General features: G+C 36.6%; 1 protein-coding gene across 2 annotated transcripts in view; it reads right to left on the bottom strand.

Annotated features, from left to right (window-relative positions):
- Window positions 1–699: 699 nt before the first annotated feature.
- Window positions 700–25,868, bottom strand: part of XRN2 (5'-3' exoribonuclease 2) — an 80,533-nt gene continuing 55,364 nt past the window's right edge. For both annotated transcript variants that reach the window (XM_007525420.3, XM_060186154.1), the window contains 6 exons: window positions 15,868–15,936; window positions 15,637–15,768; window positions 14,193–14,320; window positions 10,023–10,086; window positions 4,238–4,376; window positions 700–891 (listed from right to left, as the gene is read on the bottom strand). In XM_007525420.3, coding sequence (XP_007525482.1) covers window positions 826–891; window positions 4,238–4,376; window positions 10,023–10,086; window positions 14,193–14,320; window positions 15,637–15,768; window positions 15,868–15,936 — 598 coding nt within the window. In that variant the 3' untranslated portion in view covers window positions 700–825. The remainder of the gene's footprint in view (window positions 892–4,237; window positions 4,377–10,022; window positions 10,087–14,192; window positions 14,321–15,636; window positions 15,769–15,867; window positions 15,937–25,868) is intronic.

The following is a 25,868-nucleotide window of genomic DNA, read 5'->3' as shown; positions in this document are numbered from 1 at the left end:
TTTCTTGCCACAGGACTTTGCTAGGGTCTCACTCCTTTATGATCTCATTGTTCTTCATGGACTATTCTTTCTCCCGGTGCTGTGCCCTGCCCCCACCAGTTAGAGGGCAGACAACAGAAAAAGACACTACAATGCACATATCCCTTTGCTTGGTGCTCTTCTAGTGGGCTGGTGACTTAATCTGGGTTCTTCTATATGGTAAAGTGTGTACTCTATATGGTGAGCTGACTCCTATCCCTATTTCACTGATTGCTTTGCTTTCTGAAAAATCCAAAACAAATTATGCTTGGCCAAGACTTTGACAGCCGTAGTACGATAAAAGAAAGAGTATGAATAAAGAAACCATAATTTTTAACTTTTTTTTTTACTAAAGTCCAGAAATATTCATAAGACAAGTACATTAATGAAATGTTTCCAAAGAAATACTGAACAATATATTACTCTAGTTGGCTGAGGGTTACAGCTCAAGAGTCATACCTAATTCTTGTGCATTAAAAATCAGCATGGATCTTAGATGATCTAGAATATACTGTGTTTTGAAATCCACAGCTAGTTTGATTTTTTAACCATAATGAAAAACCAGTATTCCTATTCCATCAAATGTGTTTTACAAGCAATAATAAATTCAGATTCACTGTATTATGTAACACACATCTTTGGAAAGCAACATAAAACAGTGAAATCAGACCAGTAGAAATATACAGTTAAAAGAAATACACAGAGTACTGTAGTTTTATTAAAAACTACTACTTGAGAAAAAAAATCTTTCACAAATAGCATAAAATTGTAGAATGGTGAGAAGATTTGGGAAAGCTTTACAAAAGCTTAATTCCAACTGTATCTTCCAGAGGGTGGTGGTAAAGGATATTTCCTTCCTTCCCTGGGATAACCCTGAAAATAAGAAAAAGAGGTTAGTTTCTGTACTAACACCACTACAAAGAAACCAACTTTACATCTCAATGGAAAAATATACGATATAGAATTTGTACATGTCTCAAAGGCCTAGCACCTGTAAAGTCTCCAGAAATAGGTGGTTATAGCCCTTAGTTTTATAAACAAAACAAAAACCTTAACACTATACAAACACTACCACTGAAAAATTAACCAAATAAGCTTCAGCAAGCACTTACAAAATTTTTTGAGTGTGCACAAATGAATTATTAGTTATATATTTTGTGTAAAATACTTGTGGGGGGGCAGGCAGTGGCGCACCCAATTAAGTAAGCATATATATATCATCAAGCACAAGGACACAGGTTTAAGTCCCTGTTCCTCACTTGCAGGAGGGGATACTTCACAAGCAGTAAGGCAGGTAGGTGTCTTTCTCCCTCTCTATCTCCCCATCCCTCTCAATTTCTCCGTCCTGTCAAATAAAGAGAGGGAGACTACAGGGAGTGATGGATTCATAGTGCCACACCACTTGGCCTGGTGACAATAAATAAATAAATAAATAAATAAATAAATAAATAAATAAATAAATAAGAATCAATTTATCTTCCTTAGTACCCCCAATAGTATTCCAAGTCACATTCTGATAAGGTGTCCCCAGCATCTTCAGACATATCAGAGTTGTTTTGCTTAGTTTGCTAAGTCAGTTAAGGCCTAATGAACTACTGATTGCAGGAACTTTTGCTGAATATAAATAGTGGAATATTAAGTAAGTTTTAGGCAAATACTAGTGACATTAGTATTAGAATATGTCATAATCCAAAAGACACATATCTCCAAAAGGTCCTAAAATAATTTTTCTTCTTTTTTAAAATATTTCTTTTATTTATTCCTTTTTGTTGCCCTTGTTATTTTATTGTTGTTGTTGTTGGATAGAACAGAGAAAAATGGAGAGAGGAGGGGAAGACAGAGAGGAGGAGAGAAAGACACCTGCAGACCTGCTTCATTGCCTGTAAAGTGACTCCCCTGAAGTTGGGAAGCCAGGGGCTTGAACCAGGATCCTTATGTGGGTCCTTGCGCTTTGCACCACCTGTGCTTAACCCGCAGTGCTACTGTCTGACTTCCAATAATTTATTTTCTAAGTTAAGATTTTATTTACCATAAGAGCAGAGAGATTCTTTAAATTAGGAGTGGGAATGAATCTTTGGGTCTAGCTCTGCTGAGACAACTGCAGATGGGATTCAGAATTCAATAAATTTAAGAACTCCTTCATGGTATCATTAAATACTAATTTGTTTTATTTGTTTACCAGAGCACTGCTCAGCTTATAGTGGTGGGAATGAACCTGGACCTTGGAGCCTCAAGCATGAGTCTAACCATTATGCTATCTACCCCTGCCCAACACTAATTTTCAAGTTAATAATTTTAAATGGCCTTTAATTATGTTATAAATACCCAAATGGCTCTTGGCAGAAAAATATTCCCTTCACCCTGCTTTAAATTAAAAGATCTCTGAAAGAGAAGGGAAAGATTTTATAAACTGGGTTCAAGTCAGGGTGACCACTTTCCAGCTATGCTGCTAAATTACCTGTATTTGGAGGTTCCAGTTCTTATACTAGAAAATGAGACAAATGGACTAAACATTCGTCAAGGTTTCTTCTAGTTATAACCTCATTTCAGTAAAAATCAGTACTCAGATGTCTAATATTATCTTGATTCCAAAAATATAGTGTTGACCCATTGATGTGATTTTTGGAGGTTTGAGAATAACAGTATTTAAAGTAAAATGCTATGTGAACTGTTCTAATGAATTTTGGCAAAATTCTCTCTAGACTATTTGCTTATAAAGTGAACAAAAATCTTGTTGAGAATGTATTTTAAAAAGTGTTTACATTGGGAGTCGGGCTGTAGCGCAGCGGGTTAAGCGCAGGTGGCGCAAAGCACAAGGACCAGCATAAGGATCCCAGTTCGAACCCCGGCTCCCCACCTACAGGGGAGTTGCTTCACAAGCGGTGAAGCAGGTCTGCAGGTGTCTTTCTCTCCTCCTCTCTGTCTTCCCCTCCTCTCTCCATTTCTCTCTGTCCTATCCAACAACGACAACAACAATAATAACTACAACAATAAAACAACAAGGGCAACAAAAGGGAATAAATAAAATAAATATTTAAAAAAAGATTTAAAAAGTGTTTAACGTTATTTACATTTGTAATCAGATAAGACAAAGGGATACACATGGCAAGAACTGGAGGTAGAAAATTAATGTCTCAAGCATCTCTAAAGTCCTACAGACAATACCAGATAAGCAATTAAAAAGCCACTTTACATCACTGCAGGCATCAAACTCCGCAAACACTGATTCAGAGTCAGAGTCTGTTCTCCAGCAAGAATCTGACTAAAGGACATGCAAATGCTGGTGAGGGTATCAAATGTCCAAGGAGTAAACAGACATCAGTCTTTTTTTTTTAAATATTTATTTTATTTATTTATTCCTTTTGTTGTCCTTGTTGTTTTATTTATTTTTTTAATAATTTATTTCTTTATTGGGGAATTAATGTTTTACATTCAACAGTAAATACAATAGTTTGTACATGCATAACATTCCCCAGATTCCCATTTAACAATACAACCCCCACTACAGACATCAGTCTTATTACTAAAACTCATGTTTATAAGGATAAAGTAATGAAACTCGGATCTACTAAATATGTCTATAATTTATTATATTCCTCTATTGTGGAGCTGTTTAGATTTAGCATGAAAATATGTGGAAAACTGAGAATTTTCCCCCTTTTCATGAGGAGTAATAAAGTGACTGATATTCATAAAGGTTAACAGTTGAAAAGGTCGATTCAGCTTCTAGGAAATCATCTATAGTGAAAAATCTAGTTCTTATTTAAGGAAAGATAAACAATGTTTTTAAACACCATATTTAAATATCACTGCTATAATTAAAAGGATTTGGGGGCTAGATTCTCCAGCATTTCTAGGGTATCACCTGTTTAGTGAAATAGATGCTCACCCTCTATCTACATTTTTAATGAGGGACCCAAGTTAAGCTAAGCTACTCAATCAATGCATTTTTCAGTAATACTTAGCAAAATAAGTAGAGAGATGAAAGACAACTTCTAGATGGTTACAGTCATATGTGGAAACCTAGAGAACTAGACACATGAAAAGAAGGAAGGAAGGAAGGAAACAAACAGAAGCATAGGCAAACTGTTTCTAAGATTTGTGAACTACAGTGGTTACCTTTGAGAGACTAATCAAAAGATAGAAGGAAAAAACCATACCCCAAAATATTTAAGTAAATATGGCATCCCAAGAGTCATAGCTATGCACAAAGTATCACCTGTCTTCCTCCACGATCATCACGTCTGGGTGGGTACCCGCCAGGCCCAGCTAACATCTGGTATTGGTTTGGCTGGAAAGCTGCATTTTGATTTTGGAGCATCCGGTTCCATGGTAGCAGAGGTTCAGCACCACCACCTCTGTTAAAAAATATCATATTTGCATTAGAAATCAAGTCCACCATATGATCAAAAGCCTAAAGTCAGTAAGCTCAACCTCCAAATTTTAGGACAATGCAATTGGCTACATTTGCCACATGAGATATTATAGTATCAGAGTGGCTTTATCCAGTGCTTACATGTTTCATATTCAGTCTTAATGTTTCAAGAAGTGTCGGCACTTATTAAACAGTGCATTTAAACATAAATGAATCAGAAAGGGATGATCTAAAATAAAACTTTGTTCAATTTCAGTTGTGAAATTTCCTTTTAAAAAGAAGTCACTTAAAAATTTAGACCCAAGATCACAAAGTTTGCTACATTTAAGATGCTATCCAAAGAGTAAACATGTACAAGACAGGAGAATGAGGCTTTATTTAAAAACAAAACAAAACAAAAAAGTCCAGACTCGTACTCGGAGTCCATTCTTTCTAGTTAATTGCAGGTTGCAAATGAATTCTTACAGCTGAGTATTTTGAATCTAGGGTAGGGGACTTGGCTGTTTTTTCCCATCCATTATTCTGCTCAATATGTCAGAAGGTCTGATTGGGAGGAAACCTTTTCAAGTTCTATTGATGCAGCTTTCAATTGACCATGGTGACCTAGCAACATGAGCACTAATTGGCATGGGCTGACTGGCATTTGGTGTACAGTTTACATGGGAACACAGATTCAACAGCTATTATAACCCAGTTTGCTGGCCCAGATTACTAATCAAAAGAAATGTTTTAATTATCTTCAAGTATCTATTTTAAATTTTTAGCTATAAAGCAACAGGTATAAGGTATTAAATTATGATTTTAAACTATCATATAAAGAATGTAGCAAAGATATACCATCTAAAGGCAATCACCATTTAAGATAAAACTTTTTTCTCGAGGCCATTTCCCCTATGTAGAACAGTTATGACACAGAACTCAAGACAATTCTCTGGCACATGTTAACATTAGAAGGCTTAAGACTTAAAGATGTCAGAATGAAGAATCACAATAATCTGCTGTAACACTGACTAGTTGGTATTAACTCCAACTATGTCAGCCTATGAATTTCACTTCTTAGTTATTAGCAGGGGGAAAAAATGAAGTTTGGCTCAGTGAGTAATAAAATCTTTCTTCTCATACTATTCAGGCTAGAATTCATTCTTCCTAACCCCTACTTGACTGGGGCTTCATGCTTGCATAACTCTAACACTCCATGTGGACTTTCCCTTACTCCAATAAAAGGCAAAAGACAGAGAAGTAGAGACATCAGAGAACTGTTTACCACCTATGAAACTCTCCCTTTTATGTGGTGTGCCCACATGGTGGCTAGGGGCTCAAACCTAGGTCCTTGTAAATGGCAAACTGTGCATTCAATCTATATGCCATCTGCTGGCCATCTCCCAGCACTTCCCCCTTAATTAAATATCAAAGATTATTGTGTGGTGGTTAAAAGATAACAATAGTTCTCTGAGGAACTCTAAGAAGGCCAAATGCAATATTCACTTAGTGGTGAAATCAGGCCTATAATAATAATAATGTTCTATAAATAGATATTTTAAAAAGTATCCAACCTGTCTCTAAATCCTTGGGAGAAATATGGTGGTTACCCTTGGGGGGTAGGGAGGGTAGTACAGAACTTTGGTGGTGGGAGTAGAAACACAACTGAGTTTCAGGAAAATATGCTGGTATAGAGAATATATATTACATATGCAATTTAAAGATATTTGAAAATAATGTGCCATTTAAAAGTATGTCGGGGGCAATGCTAATGCTTATTATTTATTTTTCATTATCATCATTATTTAATAATGATCGACAAAGATTACAGGATAAGAGGCACACAATTCCTACCACTAGAGTTCCATATCCCATCCTCTCCACTGGAAACTTTCCTATTCTTTATCCCTCTGGGAGTATGGACTCAGGATCATTATGAGGTACAGAAAGTGGAAGGTCTGGTTTCTGTAACTGCTTCTCTGCTGGACATGGTGGTATTATTTTTGTGTCATGTTGAGGAATAACCTAGGCCTCACATATAACTATACCACTTACCAGCCTTCCCAGCTCAATCTTTTATTGCTTACTTTTCTGAGTCAAAGAGGGAGAGACAAGAAACTCACTATAGCACTGCTCCACAACCCACAGAACTCCCTTCAGTACTATTCGCAATGCTTTCATTTTTGTCAGGGCTCTAGCTGACCATACACAGTCCCTGATGCATTAACTTTTTTTTTTTTTTTGTATTATGTGCGCTTAACCCAGTGCACCACCATCTGACCCCAACTTTTTTTTTTTTAATTACAAAATATTGAACCAGAGATAGCTTGCTGGAAAAGGGGTCTGCACTACTGTGTGTACAATGCAGGTTCAAGTCTGGGACATCATGGAAGATGTGCTATGGCAATGGAGGAAGCGTACTATGGTGTCCCTTCTTTCAAGACACCACCCAGTGCCCCATGAAAGATGTGGCCTGAAGAGATGAATATACACCACATGCGTGAGGTCCCTTTTCCATGCCCTGAAACAATAAAATTAAACAGACATCAACTACGGCAACTTACTGGGGACATATATCATGGATGGCCATAATCTAGATTTACATATTACTATTTGAAAAGCAGTTGACAATGTGAGGTAACCAATATCAATTAAGTATTTTCAGTGAAAAATAAAATAAAAATTTTCAGTTTATCATAAACATACAGAAACCAGAATTTTAAAGATTTTTGTTTTGTCACCAAGGCTTCACACCTGTATGATAGTAACACTCAAGACATTTTTTTTTTCCTTTGCTACTCCTCCTCCCATTTTTCTTTCTTTCGGGATATTGGGTGGACAACAGAGGGAAGTACAGTAAAGCTATTTCTTTGTTTAGTGTGCCCATGTGGTTGGTGGTCAGGGGCTTGAATTCAGGTCATCAAGTATGGCAAACTCTGTACTTTACTGGGTAAGCTATCTCCAGGACCCTTGAAATATAAAACAAAATTCTATTATGTTCACATTTAGCTTTTAAAGAATGAAAACTTTTAACTTTATGACTAAAAGTGACCTCAAAATATGCTTCATAAAACATGTCCCCCTAATCCGCTGGGACAGATAAGTTCTGTGGGGGTATTTTAGGATGAGGTTGAGTCATAAACATTTAAATGTGAGCATAAGAGAATTGTTTCTTTATTTTTTTAATATTTATTTTCCCTTTTGTTGTCCTTGTTTTTCACTGTTGTTGTAGTTATTGATGTCATTATTGTTAGATAGGACAGAAAGAAATGGGGGGGAGACAGAGAGAGGGAGAGAAAGACACCTGCAGACCTGCTTTTATGAAGTGAACTCCCCTGCAGGTGGGGAGCCAGGGGCTCAAACCGAGATCCTTATGCCAGTCCTTATGCTTTGCACTTAACCCGCTGCGCTACCACCTGACTCCCACAGAATTCTGTTTTTAGTAAGTTGAGTTCACAAAGTCAGTCCAGGTAACACTAGTATTTGGGTAGAACATAATAACAACAAAAAGAAATATTAGGACAATGGTGTCAATACTGAGAAAACAGTGCCTCACAAATGGATATAAATTCATTATTTCCTTGGAAGGCCCTATTGCTTTTATGATATTATTATCACCAAAATATTTATAGGTTTTATATAAGTGAAGAATTTTGAGTAAAGAATGGTATGCAAGAATGACCTTGGATAACTTAAAACCTATGGTTTCCTTATTAGTAAAATAAAAAGAAAAAAAAAAGTGGTCCGGAAAGTGGCACAGTGGATAAAGCACTGGACTCTTAAGCATGAGGTCCCAAGTTCAATCCCCAGCAGCACATGTACCAGAGTAATGTCTGGTTCTTTCTTTCTCTCCTTTCTCATTAATAAATAAATAAAATCTCAAAAAAAAAAGGGGGGGGTAAAATTAAATAAAATAAATAAACCACTTACTTCCAAGGGTTGTTAGAAGGAATAAATTAAGCCATGCTTCTAAAAGTATATTAGCATGGTCCTGGCAGATGATAAATATCAGTGATTATAAGTCCCAGATTCAATCCCCCATACCACCATAAGCTGGGGGGTGGTGGGGAGGGAGGGAAGAAGATAAGAGGTATCTTAAAACCAAATAGTTCAAAATGGTGCCGAATGATAGTGAAATAGTATCTAAAAATGCCCTTTGAGCTCTTCTATTTTAAACAAAACAAATACAGGCATTATCAAACCTATGTAAAATGCAACCAGTACTAAGTATTGAACTAATTAAACAATGGAGTAATGTTTCTTTCACTTGCCTAAAGAAAATAAAGTATTTACATCTACAAAGCAAGAGTTCTTAAAGGAAATCAACATTTATAACCCTGTTCATAACAGTTTATTCACTCCTTTCAGATGTGAACAGGTCAGACTGCTAAAATGATAGAGAAAAAGAGAACAAAACAGATTAGAAGTGGGAAGGCAAAAGGGGTCGGGCAGTAGCACAGCGGGTTAAGCGCAGGTGGCACAAAGCGCAAAGACAAATGTTAGGATCCCCACCTGCAGGGGAGTCGCTTCACAGGTGGTGAAGCAGGTCTGTGCAGGTGCCTATCTTTCTCTCCCCCTCTGTCTTCCTCTCTTCTCTCCATTTCTCTCTGTCCTATCCAACAATGAACGACATCACCAACAACAATACAATAATAACCACAAGGCTACAACAACAAAGGCAACAAAAGGGGGGGGGAGGCCTCCAGGAGCAGTGGATTCATGGTACAGGCACCAAGCCCCAGCAATAACCCTGGAGGCAAAAATAAATAAAAAATAAAAATCTTTAAAAAAAAGTGAGAAGGCAAAGAAGTATTACTGTGTTGGGGTTTAATTTATGTTAGCATTTAATAATTTTGACAAAACCAGCATGAAACAATAGATGTTAAAGCTGTTCTTTAAAAAATTATTCTACAAATGTTAATTATTCATAACATGCCTAGTTGTCTTATCATGTAGAGACCACCTGACTTAGCACACAACTTATCAATGAAAGAACACATGTCAAACATCCCTTGTTATTAAACCATGTCACATTCTTCCTAGTCTGTGGTACTTATTAGACTGCAGATCCCATAATCCTCTTCTGGGTCCCTTCTGCATTTAATTCAGTTCAGTCTTAAGTAGTTAAAGAAACTGTTTTCAGTGGCAACTAATAACTACTGACCTACAGTGACACTGCTCTACAATAGGCTTCTCAGCTCTGAAAAAGTTGTACCAAAGAAGCTGATTAGGACTTCAAGAGGTTTGTAGCAAGAATCAATGGTTGGTCTGTATTAACGCTGCATTGCAAGCACAGAAATGATAAAAGTGGAACACCATTAGTTATGCCTCATTAAGCTGCACACCCCTCCTAAAGAGAAATTTGTTTATCCTGACCAAAACCTAATACAATTTTAAGCGGTCTATGTCACTTTTTTTTTCAGGATACCTCAAAAAGCTTCAATAAAGACTAAGAACCAAGAAAAGTTAGGAAAGTATATAAATGTGAGTATTTCACTTCAACATTTTAACCATTTATTTTCCTGAAGGACAGCCACAAGAGAAATTTTAGATGGAAGTATAATTCAAGTCATGAAGTTAACTCCAAAAAGTTGATGTGGAAAACACACACACACACACACACACACACATTTACAGGTTTTAGTATTACCTGTCAAACCTTTGCTGTTGAAAAAGGGGAGGAGGACCTCGCCAGGAATCCTGGGGTCTCATATCTGAAGTATAAACAAGAGAAGTTAAAAAAATGATTTAAGACAATAACTATACTTATACACATACATTATAATGAAAAATTCTTGGAAATAAAATGAGTACATGAAATAAATTAGCATAATTGCAAACACAGTAGATGTAAAAAGACATGGAACCATAGTAATTTTTAAACTTTGCTTTTTCCCTTTGTGAAAAAAAAAACAAAACACAATTTTATTTAACTGTGGTCATTAAATGTACACACTTCTCTCAAAGTAGATTTGTGTAAGTAAAAGTATATCAACAAATATAAACATATCTACACTTGTAGATGCTATGCCAAAAGAAGTGATTTTTTAAATTTTTTTTTTTTAATAAACACAAAAGAGACAGACAGAACTACATTAGAAATTTTGAAAATATACCCTTAAACATAAAAACTGGAAAGGAATATGATTGAACTAGTCATCATAAAGAGGTACAACTTAAGGTAAGTAAGAAAGCTGAGTTAACAAAGAGACCTTTCTATTGTTTTTTGATAGTCAAACGTCATCCTATGCTACAAAATTTTATTTGCAACATCTAAAATAAAAAATGGCTGTTGCTCCTCTATGTTAATAGAATGAATGGAACACAACACAACATTATATCAGGTCAGTAGAGGTGGTGGATAGTACAGTAGGTTAGTATCAACTGGCCACTGCTCTGTCCCAAGTCCCCTGGACTGCCCTTCAGTGTGATCTGCATGTGACCTAATTAAAACATCTGGTTCTGAGTGTTGTCTAATGAGTTCATAGTGTGAGGACAGTAACCTCCTCTAGACTCCTGAGACCCAAGGACAACAAGGCTTACCATAATGTATTCAGGCTCACATTTTAATGGAAACACAAACTAGAAACATGCTTTTCAAAATTACAGTCTTAAAGCAAAGAAGAAATGAAAGCTTATCTCTGGTTAGGAATAGTAAAAAAGAAATGAGTTTATTATTTTTTTAATAAATGAGTTTACTAAAAAATTACACTTGAAAAACAAACAAACAAACAAACAAACAAACAACCCTACAAAACAGAACATGAATATGGAACAAATTACCTGACAGATCACAATGATACCACCATGAAACAACTATTTATTTCTCTGGGCTACCCCAGCTCAACAAGGCTGACTATTCCAGATGAAGAAAATTTCCAGAATTGACAAACTCCCCTGGGGAACAGCTGTAAAGAAGCATCTGTCTGCAGTTACTATGGCCTACTTGCTACCCCTCAAGCAACTTCTAGCAGTCAAAACCAAAATGCCTCTCTGAGAAAGAAGTGGGGTTGCTAAAAGAATTTCATTATGAATTAAAACAAAGGTGGCATCTCCAATTAATTTTAATTGATGTTTCTTCTTTATCTCTTCAAAATCAAACCAGTAGGAGTCAAACTGAGAAACAATGCTGAGAAGGTTTCAAGGTTGTTATTTGATATTCAGAACCTGAATGGAAATTCAGGAAGCTAATTGCCACACAATCCATAGAACACAGGACAAGAAGGGTCTCTCTTCTATGCCCAGAGTAACTTCTGAATCACTACAGCAGACAATACAGCCTCAGAACATCTGAATTAGGATAAACTGAGAAGTTCTTAAAAGAACAACCATCATTTCACCTGTATAATTTATGTCTATGAAAAAAACTGAAGATACACTTACCCCAATACATTATATGCTTTTCAATATGCTACCACTTATGAGAAAGCAATCAAATAAAATTAAGGTTAACACTGAGGTTACGTTTTCTTATCATTATTCTGTTAAATCTAAAGTTCATTGTATTATTCAGATACTGTATAAAGACTTTCTTTTTAAAAAATATTTATTTATTCCTTTTTGTTGCCCTTGTTTTATTGTTGTAGTTATTATTGTTGTTGTTGTGATTTGATGTCATTGTTGATGGATAGGACAGAGAGAAATGGAGAGAGGAGGGAAAGACAGAGGGGGAAAGAGAGACAGACACCTGCAGACCTTCTTCACCGTTTGAGAAGTGACTCCCCTGCAGGTGGGGAGCCAGGGGCGTGAACCGGGATCCTTACCCCGGTCCTTGCGCTTTGCATCACCTGCGCTTAACCCGCTGCGCTACCGCCTGACTCCTTACAGGCTACTTTAATGAGACTGTCTTACATATATAAAAATTAGCTAACAGAACAAAAGCAAATGGTAGTCTTTTTCTTAAAAGCTAGGCAAACTTTCTAAGAATTTAAACTACTCTGGTACACAATTAAGCAAACTTTGCTTTCAATAAATTAAATAAAAAAATAAAGAAGCAGAGAAAAACCAAGGCAAACCTTTAAACAAATCGCTCTTCATGTGACTGAGCAATATGTATAGCCCTTAAGTACTCAAAGCAAGAAGTATTTCCTGGCTGATAAGTAATGAAGTAGAAAGGTAAAACAAACATCATCATTCATTTGTATGGCTCTAACAGAAGAATCATTTGGGAGTGAGAAAAAATTCTGATGAATTGCACTTCAGAAAATACAGGTGAGAGTAAAAAATGACAGTTAATTTTTTCCCTTTGTTCTTTAAAAAACATCCTTTTTCTAGAGCTCTAAGTATACCTATACCAAGACTTCACCAATAGGTCCTTAAATGATAATCACCTAATCAGCAAAGCAATCACAGAGAAGATTCTGTGTTTACTGATTGCACTAATCAAAAATCACTTTTCAAATGCAGCTAATTGACAAGCATACTGACTAAAATGAATAGAAGTCACTGATCAGGGTCTCTAGGTTGCAGAAACAAACAAAAAATCTTTATTTGCACAGAGTACTCAGGGCTGTACTTGACTCCAGTAAGTTATCAGTATCCAGATTACTCATCAGCTCCAAAGTGACACATAAAAGACAAATCAAAGACCAGTGACAAGAAATGCCTGCAGTATGGGGAGTCGGGCTGTAGCGCCACGGGTTAAACGCTGGTGGCGCAAAGCACAAGGACCGGCATAAGGGCATAAGGATCCCGGTTCAAACCCCGGCTCCCCACCTGCAGGGGAGTCGCTTCACAGGCGGTGAAGCAGGTCTGCAGGTGTCTATCTTTCTCTCCTCCTCTCTGTCTTCCCCTCCTCTCTCCGTTTCTCTCTGTCCTATCCAACAACGACGACAACAACAATAATAACTACAACAATAAAACAACAAGGGCAACAAAAGGGAATAAATAAATAAAATAAAATATTAAAAAAAAAAAAAAAAGAAAGAAATGCCTGCAGCAGACACATGACAGAGTTGGCAGTTTGACCAAATGGCCCTTTTTTTCCCCTTTTAAAAAAATTTTTTAAAAAATATCTATTTATTCCCTTTTGTTGCCCATGTTTTATTGTTGTAGTTATTATTGTTGTTATTGATGTCATTGTTGGATAGGACAGAGAGAAATGGAGAGAAGAGGGGAAGACAGAGAGAGAGAGAGAGAGAGAGAGAAAGAAAGACACTTGCAGACCTGCTTCACCACTTGTGATGCGAATCCCCTGCAGGTGGGGAACTGGGCTCGAAACGGCATCCTTACGTGGGTCCTTGCGCTTTGCACCCCATGCGCTTAACCCACTGTGCTATCACCCAACTCCCTCAAATGGCCCTTCTTGAATTCAATTTTATATCACATAAGGAAAATACTTATGATTCTAAAAACATTTTAAAAGAGATGATAAATGGTTTAGACATCAATTAAATTTTTTATCAGACATCAACTATTTTTTTTTTTAATTTATCAATTAGAGTAAGGAGGAGACCAAAGAGAAACTAAGCATCACTTGGCATATTCAATGCTGGAATCAAATTTGGGGTTTCATGTGTGCAAGTCCAGTACGCTACCACTGTGCCATCTCCAGAGTCACTAGGTATAAATTTTTCTAAAAACAATTTTATTTCATTTTTCACTATTTATTTGTTAGGACAGAGAGAGACTGAGAAGTGAAGGAGAATTGGGGGGAGGGCTGGAGGAAGCAGCAACAGTAACAGTTTACTGTATAAAGATTTTTCTCAATTATGTTTTTTAAGTTCACTATCTCTAGTAATAAATCTTTTTAGCAATAGATCAGAAACTGTTGTTAACGGTAATATTTAGCATGTAAAATAACCAATTAGATGAAACTTACTTGACATAAGTTTTGGAATCTGGGGCTGTCCTCTCAACAGTGGCCTGTATAAATTTCCCTGGTAAGTCGCAGGTGGTGGTGCAGCATTGCTATACATGCCAGTTCCGGACCCTCTTGGCATAACATGGCTGTAAGAGTACCCCCACCACCAGAGAAAAGATTATATATAGAGTCATCACATCACTGCCAACACTAATTAGACAATGCTAGTAGATTTTTTTTCTTACTATGACAACCAATCAATACTAGCATAAATTTAAAAGATGTATAATTAACAAAGTTCAAATAGTACCTGATGGCAAGGAAAAGTTTATTTATAATATCAAGTACTTTATGAAAAGAATGAGGCCCTTTTTTAAACATAATTTTCCAATTTTTGCTGTCAAAGATTCATGCTATTACCTTGCTCTACACACTACTAATTCTGTATAAGTCATGACCTTAATAATTATATCTATTTAATGTTTTAGCAAGTTGGTGCCTCATAGTTCATTAAGACATCTCTCATACATAACAATGCATATGCACTTCTAAAAATTTTTTCCCAGGATAAATTCTAGGAAGGAATTTGGATCAAAGTTAAAAGTACCCTTAGAACTCTATTTAGATGTACTTACAGGTTGCTTTCCAACTAGTTTAAAATAATGTAAACAATTATCTTAAGAATATCTTAAAATTTAAAATATCATTTAATTATTTTAATTTACTATTAAGAATGAAAACTTGCAAAGTGAACCTCACCAGAACACTGGATGCTCCATAACCAAAATGAAATTATGAAGAAGCAGAAACAACATTTGAATCCAGATATTTAGGATTCAAATCCCACACCCTTAGCTATGACACAATGTTTCTCTCTATTTGATGCTAATGATGATATACTATCTAAAACCCATTTTAAATCTTAAGTTTTACTGATGAATTTTATAAATTCATAATAATGCATTAATATTTCCCCAGCCTGTTACTGTTTTCATTCCAGATTTATCTGTTACTGTTTCAAAGTCATCCCCCTCATTTTTTCACTCTAGCTAGTAAAAAGATAATTTAGTAGCTAATAAGGGTAACGGTTAAAATCCAGAAATTAATTGAAGAGGAAATATAAATTATCATTAGACATTAGAAGATAGTCAATCACAAGTATAAGCAAAGAAATGCAAATCAAATAACAATATTGGTTAAGCATTAAAAAAAAAATCCAGAAGACAAATGGCTTTATGTGATATTGGTTTGTATTTTAAATAAATTCTCTTGTCAAGACATTAATTTTGTTAAAACTTCAGTAAAAAGAGAATGTTTAATCCATTAAATACCTGTCATAAAGATAGCAATACATAAATTAAAGAAACAAGTAAATTTTTAAAAAGGAAAAGTTAAAATATTAATGTTTTGTAGATGATTCTAAAAAAGCAAAATATATAAAGGATAGAAACCTACCACTCACCCCAAAGTCCTAAATGCAGCCTGATCCAAGTGGACAGGCCTCCGGTCTCGATTAAAGCCAAGTTGGGGTTTCCACTGCCGTCCATTGCTGGATTTCTCCCAATCACCAGGTTTTAGTACTGGTGCTGGTTTTCTAACCATTTGAAAATACAATATTTTAATTCATGGGATAAATAGTGTTCATATAAAGAAAGCTAACGTAACATATATTTTCTAATTGCAATGTTGTTACCTTGCTCCTGGAAGCATTGTGGCTTTAAAAACATAATCTTCAGCAAACTGTGGATCTTTAAAATTAATACTGGAAAAAAAATTGAAAATTTTATTATGAAAACCTGGCTTAACCATCATGTAAACTGAGATTCTTTCTACATTTAAACAGAGTAACTAAAATTACAAAGTGTTCTTTAGAAATTATTGTAGTTTGGCTAAATGATCAACTATCCTCTTCATCAAACTACTGCTAACTCCTAGTACATATCCTTCATATAAGCATAGGAAGAACCATTATCTGGGTAACTAGTTGATTATAGAGAAATAATAGACATTGTCTTAACTTTACAGAAATTCCATCATGTTACCAGAGACAGATGGAAGAGGTTCAGAACACCAAAAAAAAAAAAAAAATTTTTTTACTTGTGTACTTCACAGCAAAGTCTCTTGCATTTTTATAACGCTTTTTTATATTTATTCCCATTTGTTACCCTTGTTTCACTGTTATATTGTTGTTGGATAGGACAGAGAGAAATGGAGAGGGGAGGGGAAGGCAGAGAGGGGGAGAGAAAGATAGACACCTGCAGACCTGCTTCACCGCCTGTGAAGTGACTCCCCTGCAGGTGGGGAACCAGGGGCTTGAACCGGGATCCTTACACCTGTCCTTGCGCTTTGCTTAACCCGCTGCGCTACCGCCCAACTCCCCTCTCTTGCATTTTTAAGGGAGAACAGCTCACATTGCAATAAAGAAAAGATGTGACTATCAATGAAACATTTGAAAATTAAAAAAAAAAAAAGAAGAAGAAGAAGAAGAATCTGAGGGGAGGGTAAAATGTGAAACTTCCTAGATGGTATCCATATTCTCCTCTACTATTTTGTTTCTCTAATAGTGAATTAGTTAAAACTTAAAAGCTACAGTCTTTTGTTGTACAACCTTTTTTCAAAAAAAATTTTATATGGATTTATTTTCCCTTTTGTTGCCCTTTTATTTTTATTGTTGTTGTAGTTATTATTGTTGTTCACCCTGACTTTTTTTTGTTGTATACTCTGAGTATAAACTGGGTCAAACTTCCTCTATGGTGGTATATGTATATTCGTGTGTGTATTCTAAAGATTGCTAAGTACAAATGTCTTCCTTCAACAGAGCAATGCCTCTACTAGGACTCTGGATATGAGCCAGCTCTATACTTAGGGGATGCTTCTGAGTATTGAAAACCTGTTAATTCCAAATTTATGACTTAGTAATTGACAGTTAAAGAAACTTTCTTTCTCAAAATAAAATCCTCAATTATGCAATGAAAAATTAGTAATAAATAGGTAATTATATAAACATGTCCAATGGAGTAGACATACATCAGGAAATTCAGTAGCAATAGTATCTGTACAATCAACCTTTCTTTCTATTTGTGTTACATTATCCAAAATTCCATCAATGACTACAGGTTATTTTTATAATCATTAAAATAAGGTACATTGACATAGTTACTTTTACTCTCTAAAAACAGCACCACTTTAATAATGAAGGATCACCTGGTTACATACTTTTCTTGCAGCAGGATTTAAATGTACAGTTTAAACATACAAAACAGTTCCACTTATGGTTTAAAAAAATGCCCAGAGATTGGTCCCCACCTGCAGGGGGAAAGCTTCACGAGTGGTGAATCAGGTCTGCAGGTGTCTCTCTCCCTCTCTATCTCCCCCACCCCTCTCAATCTCTGGCTATCTCTATACAATAAATAAAGATAATTAAAAAAAAAAATGCCCAGAGATCAAAGAACAGCTGATAACACTGCACTGTTTTGCAATCTGTCCACTTACAACTCATTCTTCACTAGTGATTGTGTTCATCTCAAATATTCTTCACTAAACAGGCTAGTACAGAGCAGGGCAAGGTACGATGGGCAAAGTCAAAGGGTTAAAAGAGTGACAGAAAAAGCAGCAGTGAAATATTTGGGCTCATTAGGGTTTTGCAGACACATGTTAAGAGAAAACCTGTACAACAGACCTGCAACTAAGGTATCTCAAAGCATTTTTATTTATTTATAGCAGTTTGCCAGGTAGTTTGTGAATTATCTACTATACACAAGACATGAGAATGATATAAACACTGACCAGGCATCCTGATAATAGAAACAGGTCTCTATGGCCATACCACCCTTTACACTTCAGATCTCATCTGATAACAGACAAGAAGTGTTTTTTGGTTTTTTTTTTATAATGAGAAACATTGTAAGTAAACTTTTTTTCTTTCTTTTTTTAAAATTTATTTATATAATGGAAACACTGACAAGACTATAGGATAAGAGGGGTACAATTCCCAACACCAGAACTCCGTATCCCATTCCCTCCCCTGATAGCTTTCCTATTCTCTAACCCCGTGGGAGTATGGACCAGGGTCACCATGGGGTGCAGAAGGTGGATTTTTTTCTTTTTTAAGTAATAATTTAATAAGTAGAGAATGTAACAACAATAACAAAGAGACTAAGTGTACACCTTCCAAGAGAGCCTCTTTTTATGCATTAAAAGTATGTGTTTAAGTGAAAGACTTGTATACTGAAAATTATGAGTCACTACTCAAGGAAATTAAAAAAGACACAAAGAAGTGGAAAGATATTCCATGTTCATGGGTTGGAAGAATTAACATCATCAAAATGAATATACTACCCAGAGCCATATACAAATTTAATGCTATCCCCATCAAGATACCAAGCACATTTTTTAGGAGAATAGAACAAATGCTACAAATGTTTATCTGGAACCAGGAAAGACCTAGAATTGCCAAAACAATCTTGAGAAAAAAGAACAGAACCGGAGGCATCACACTCCCAGATCTCAAACTGTATTATAGGGCCATTGTCATCAAAACTGCTTGGTACTGAACATGAATAGACACACTGACCAGTGGAATAGAACTGAGAGCCCAGAAGTGAGCCCCCACACCTATGGACATCTAATCTTTGACAAAGGGGCCCAGACTATTACATGGGGAAAGCAGTCTCTTCAAAAACTGGTGTTGGGAAACAATGGGTTGAAACATGCAGAAGAATGAAACTGAACCAGTGTATTTCACCAAATACAAAAGTAAATTCCAAGTGGATCAAGGACTTGGATGTTAGAAAAGAAACTATCAGATACTTAGAGGAAAATATTGGCAGAACTCCTTTCTGCATACATTTTAAAGACATCTTCAATTAAACTGAATCCAATAACAAAGAAGACTAAGGCAAGTATAAACCTATGGGACTACATCAAATTAAAAAGCTTCTTCACAGCAAAAGAAACCACTACCCAAACCAAGAGACCCCTCACAGAATGGGAGAAGATCTTTACATGCCATACATCAGACAAGAGTCTAATAACCAACATATATAAAGAGCTTGCCAAACTCAACAAGACAACAAATAAACCCATCCAAAAATGGGGAGAGGACATGGACAGAATATTCACCACAGAAGAGATCCAAAAGGCCGAGAAACACATGAAAAAATGCTCCAAGTCTCTGATTGTCAGAGAAATGCAAATCAAGACAACAATGAGATATCACTTCACTCCTGTGAGAATGTCATACATCAGAAAAGGTAATAGCAGCAAATGCTGGAGAGGGTGTGGGGTCAAAGGAACCCTCCTGCACTGCTGGTGGGAATGTCAATTGGTCCAACCTCTGTGGAGAACAGTCTGGAGAACTCGCAGAAGGCTAGAAATGGACCTACCCTATGACCCTGCAATTCCTCTCCTGGGGATAGATCCTAAGGAACCCAACACATCCATCCAAAAAGATCTGTGTACACATATGTTCTTAGCAGCACAATTTGTAATAGCCAAAACCTGGAAGCAACCCAGGTGTCCAACAACAGATGAGTGGCTGAGCAAGTTGTGGCATATATACACAATAGAATACTACTCAGCTGTAACAAATGGTGACTTCATCATTTTCAGCCAATCTTGGATGGACCTTGAAAAATTCATGTTAAGTGAAGTGAAATAAGTCAGAAACAGAAGGATGAATATGGGATGATCTCACTCTCAGGCAGAAGTTGAAAACAAGATCAGAAGAAGAAAGGAAAAAAAAAAAAACAAACACAAGTAGAACCTGAAATGGAATTGGCATATCACACCAAAGTAAAAGACTCTGGTGTGGGGGTGGGTGGGTGGGTGGGGAGAATACAGGTCCAAGGATGACAGAGGACCTAGTGGGGGTTGTATTGTTATATGGGAAACTGGGGAGTGTTATGCATGTACAAACTATTGTATTTACTGTTGAATATAAAACATTAATTCCCCAATAAAGAAATAACAATTTTAAAAAAGTATGTGTTTGAGGGGCCGGGTGGTAGCGCACCTGGTTTGAGCTCTTGGTCCCCACCTGCAGGGGGGAAGCTTTGCAAATGGTGAAGCAGGTCTGCAGGTGTATCTCTTTCCCTCTCCCTGTCTATCGATACCTCTCGATTTCTGGCTGTCTCTATCCAATAAATAAAGATAATAATTTTTTTCTTAAAAAAAAAAAAAGATGTTTGTAAAGGGTAAAGACCTTCCCCTTCAAGGAAAGGGGGTCCCAGAGCCAAGGAGTAATTTGGTTCAATTTGAGCAGACATTTTTACTTACCTTTTAAAGGCACTTTACTACGCGAATATAGCAGGGGGAAATTGAGAATGATTTAGAGGAAAAGCAAACAAAAATATACTCCTGGAGGGCTAGAAGATACTTTGTGAAAGCAGTCTTTTCCCAACAAGGATTTAGGAGAGATATCCTATTGAAAATGATCTGAATGACTACACCTTTAATGCTCCCTAAGAAGATACATAACTAGTACAATTGCATTGACACAGGGCAAACTGATTTTTTATATGCAAAGGATGTCTTAGGTTCTCAGGGTTTTTTAGTTCTCAGGTGGGTCCTCAGAGGAGAAGGCTGAATTGAAATGAAAAAGTTCGTGATAGTGAGCAATAGGACAGGTTGGTTGAGCTGAACTAGGTCCCTACTGTGAAGGGCTTGTTCTGACCACAAAGTGAAATGACTTCTAGGTGTGACTATAGAAGCAATCATGATGCAACTAGAAATTACTTCCCATAAGCACAGTGTAAATGAGCAGAAGGCAAGGGCCAAAGGTAGGTTAACCACACCAAATGAAGAGCAGGTTCATGTGAAGACTGGAAAAGATTCACACAGAAACAGCTGGAGAAGTAAATACCAAAGCTACCAAGTCTCAGGGAGAAAAGACAGCCCTAGTGTTACAGATATCTCAGTTGAAGGACAATGGTTATAACAAAGACTTAGTAAGAGGGGCTGGGTGGTGGCACACCTGGTTGAGTGCACATTACAATGCACAAAGACTCGAGTTAAAGCCCTTGGCCCCCACCTGCAGGAGGAAAGCTTCTTGGGTGTGAAGCAGGGCAGCAAGTGTCTCTCTCCCTCTCAACTTTTGGCTGTTTTTATCCAAGATAATTTTAAAAATGAAAAAAAAAAAAACCCACAACAAAACAATAGACTTAATATGATAACTCAATTATTAATAACATGGGGAGACAAGTGAAAAAAAGTGGGGCTCTATCAAACGGGCATGGGATACTATGAGCTCTATAATTAAAACATTTTCACTTGGACTTTTGAGAATAATTTAAAGACTTACCCTTTTCTAAAATAAGTTTTCTAAGTTGAGAGACTTAGTATTCCGCAAAACATACACACTAAGAACTATTATGTCTTAAGAAATTAAAGAGCCAGATAAGTTAAAGCACAACAACTACACTTTCCAGTACAGTAACACAAATATAAATATCTTAATAATAAATAAATAAATCCCCTAAAGTGAAACAGATTAGGCAGAAATCCATTAAAAACAAGCCAAAAGAACAAGAAATACCAGATGAATCTCACTTAAAATTGGAACATAAGAAACAAGAAGTGGAAAGCACAAGGTGAAACTTGGACTGATGTGGTATACTGCAATGAAGAAAAAGTCTTTTTTTCCCCCCTCAGGTTTAAGTAATTCAAATTATTTTAAGTAGAACACAAAAAACAGGGAGTCGGGTGGTAGCGCAGCAGGTTAAGCGCAGGTGATGCAAAGCGCAAGGACCGGGGTAAGGATCCTGGTTCAAGTCCCTGGCTCCCCACCTGCCGGGGAGTCACTTCACAAACGGTGAAGCAGGTCTGCAGGTTTCTATCTTTCTCTCCCCCTCTCTGTCTTCCCCTCCTCTCTCCATTTCTCTCTGTCCTATCCAACAACGACGACAGCAACAACAACAACTATAACAACAACAACAAAAAAATAACAAGGGCAACAAAGGGGGAAAATAAATACAAAATAATTTTTAAAAATTTTTTTAAAGAACATAAAAAACTATGGAAATAATCTCAGTACAATATACAAATAAAAACTGTAGGTTACCTTTTGACAATTCCCTACACTGGACTAGGGAGCTAGCTCAGCAGCAGAGCATAGAGCCTATGTGCAAACAGTCCCATTTGGGGGTAGAGGAAGGAAATAACATAGAAGTACCATGGAGGAGGAAATGAACTAACAGACCAGCCTATAAGCAACCTTTATATTGTTTCTATGAACAGAAGAATCAGCATAAATTTATGTCCACTAGCCCAGCTCTGATTCAGAAGCAAGTTACCTCTTCTCTATTATTTAAATCACCTAACTGTCTTCATAAACAGGCCAAAGGACTCATGGGATTCCCACACAGATATGCTGGGCCTAGTCCTCCAACAGATCCCTTTCTTCACCATCACTGGCCATCTTCATTAAGAACACCATCATAAACCCTCTTGTGGGCCTCTATAGAACCTTGCCCTTAATGTGAAACAACAAAGGTAGGGACTGCCCCAATCTCCAAAGGGAAGTGGGTCAACATACTACATAACTCGAGGAAGATTGGTCCTGAAATGAGTGCAGCATAGAATGTTCCTAGCTATGATCATGGGACTAACAGGGATGCAGAGGCTCCTGTGCTAAATATGAATGGGCCCCAGATCAGATTGATGGGGTCTACAGTCAACAGTATTTATGTACTTTCCTCATATCTGGGAGCTACTCTCTGCCCTGATTCAGCTTTCTAGTCCTATTTCCAACTCTGATACCATCTCCCCAGACAATACTTTTAGCTCACCTGCATGTTAGCTATGGAGGCTCAGGCAAAAATTAGTAAAGTTACAGGCCTTCAGAATATACATAAAATAGACTTACTAGCTTTTTCCAAAATGGAGACCCCAAATCTCATTTGCTATATTCTTACCTTTAGGTTACTAATTATTAAACAATTTGTTCTGCTTTATATCTTAATGCTTTTCAGCCACCAAGTTGCAGATGCTACCATGATGCCAACCTGACTTCCCTGGGCAGGTGACCTCACCAATGCACCTCCCCAGAGCCCTATCTCACTAGGAAAAGATAGAAACAGGCTGGGAATATGGATCGACCTGTTAATGCCCATGTATAGTGAAGAAGCAATTAGAGCCAGACCTCCTACCTTCTTTACCCCACAATGATTTTGGGTCCATACTCTCAGAGGGATAAAGAATAGGAAAGCTTCCAATGGAGGGGAATGGGATACAGAACTCTGGTGGTGGAAATTATATGGAACTGCACCCCTCTTATCCTACAACTTGTCAGTCATTATTAAATCAATTAAAAAATTTAAAAACAGACCAAGGCTGAAATACATAAATAAAATTTTAAACCTAGGCATGGTTGGGAAGAAAGTGAACAGTGATTTTATTTGCATCACAAGCAGCACTTTAAATAAATACTATTTGTAAGAAGAAAATATTGTAGCAGAATCTCAGCAGAAAAACAGAATTGTATACCATGCCTAATTCAGTTCATTTTAAGTTATTCTTAGAATACTATTCTAAGTACTATTACTGTTTGTTAATATACTTCATAAAGAAAGCAGAAAACTGAATTTCAAGATTTTTTACTCTCTTTTCCTGATGTATATACCATAATTAATGCTAAATCAGTTTACCAATGCAAACTGGTAAATTTGCATGATTCACATGCTTGACATTTTAAAACACTTAACAGGGTCCTATTATGATGTCTTTTCTGACATTCTACCAGAAGAGGATAACCAGTTCAGTGTACTATGAAGTATGGACAGTCAAAGTTAAACCCTCCCAATCATTAAATTTGTTACAGATTACATATATTCTTCTTCAGATATCTTTATGAATTCTAGTTAGCTGCTTGCATCATCACACTGAAAAATCACACACATTCATTTAAAGAACTCTGCCTGGAGAGTTAAAGTATTCTATTTCCTGCTTGACTCATTCAAAGATGAAATAGAGAGAAATCTTGAGAAACACCTTTCTAGGGAAATAAATTAATTATAGATTACTTTTTGTAAGAAAAGCAAATGAAGGCTAGTATTTCAACAGGAAGAACAGAACAGGTATTGATGGGATTCTGAAGGAACCAGTCTAGGTAGTAAAAAGATATCTCTCAAGAACTTGGCTATCTGGCACAGGGTATGGCTTGGTTAACAGTAAAGGCCTTGTAAAAGCAAAAAAGTATAATTCCACACAACCAAAGAACTGAAGGGTGGTGTTAAAAAGATGAACCTTATATACCTGCCCAGTAGGGAGGAAGACGGAGTCAAGGAAATCTATTAGGAGATCACTAAAGTACCTAAGGAGAAAAGAACACAAAATAGGATTCTTGGAAACAGATATGAAAAATAACTGGAGGGAGTCGGGCTGTAGCGCAGCGGGTTAAGCGCAGGTGGCACAAAGCACAAGGACCGGCATAAGGATCCCGGTTCGAACCCTGGCTCCCCACCTGCAGGGGAGTCGCTTCACAGGCGGTGAAGCAGGTCTGCAGGTGTCTATCTTTCTCTCCCCGTGTCTTCCCCTCCTCTCTCCGTTTCTCTCTGTCCTATCCAACAATGACGACAACAACAATAATAACTACAACAATAAAACAAGGGCAACAAAAGGGAATAAATAAATAAAATATTTTTTTAAGTATTATTATTAAAAAAAAAAAAGAAAAAGAACTGGAATGAAATATGTGTTCCAGAGCAGTGGGGCAGATATAGTACAGTAAATACAATGTGATGGTAAAGTATATGATGGGTTCCTGCACTTGGGCACTTAATCTCCTGAACAAAAAAAAGAGATCAACAAGGAGAATTAGTAGAAGGGCATAGGGCCAAGAAATCACTCTAGAACTGTCTGAGATAACAAACGAAAGATGGCGTGTGTGTGTGTGTGTGTACATGCAAGTGTACTTACTCCAAATAAATAATGGGAATATAGAGAGCAGAAAAGTAATGCTGCATTTTTCTATGAATTCTTATGTAAAAAAATGTCATGACTTGTCCAACAACCCAACAGATAAATACTGTTACCCTGGGATATTTCTGTAATTTTAAAGTCACATATAGGTTTTTATATTTCAAACTAAATAATTATTCTAATTAATAATTTTATCTAAGTAAAATACAACTGTGGAAGAAAAACACGATGAGGAAAACTAAGGAAGATACAGTAGTAGCTACTAGCAGTAACTATGCTAACAAATTCATAAAGTCATTTACGGAAAAATTGGGAAAGCAATCCTCTTGATCACAATTTGTTATATTAATTTTTTTATTTGCGACAGAAGAAGGGGGGGTATGAAGTATGTTTTCACCACTCATGAAACTTCCCTGCAGGTCAGAACTGAGGGCTTGAATCCAGGTCTTTGAGCACTGTGATGTGTGCACTCAATCAGGTACACTACTGCCTCCCCACCCACCCCCACTGTATTCTCTAAAGACTACTGCTATGACTGCTATGAACCGTGTTCTACTGTGAACATTTGAATCTGCGACAATTTCATAATTTCTGGGTTTTTTTTTAAACATTATATACAAAAGACCTACTATGATGGGAAGAATCTGCCTAAATTCAACGAGAAGAAACAGCTTATGAAGCATGAAATAGAATTTCAGGTGCATTCAAGTAGAGAAAGGGAAAATGTCAGGTGCAAAATAAAGACATGACTGGAAATCAACACCAAAGGCTGCATTT

The sequence above is a fragment of the Erinaceus europaeus genome, chromosome 1, assembly GCF_950295315.1.
Source record: "Erinaceus europaeus chromosome 1, mEriEur2.1, whole genome shotgun sequence".
In the NCBI taxonomy this organism is placed as follows: domain Eukaryota; kingdom Metazoa; phylum Chordata; class Mammalia; order Eulipotyphla; family Erinaceidae; genus Erinaceus; species Erinaceus europaeus.
This window is presented reverse-complemented; position numbering and strand designations above follow the sequence as displayed.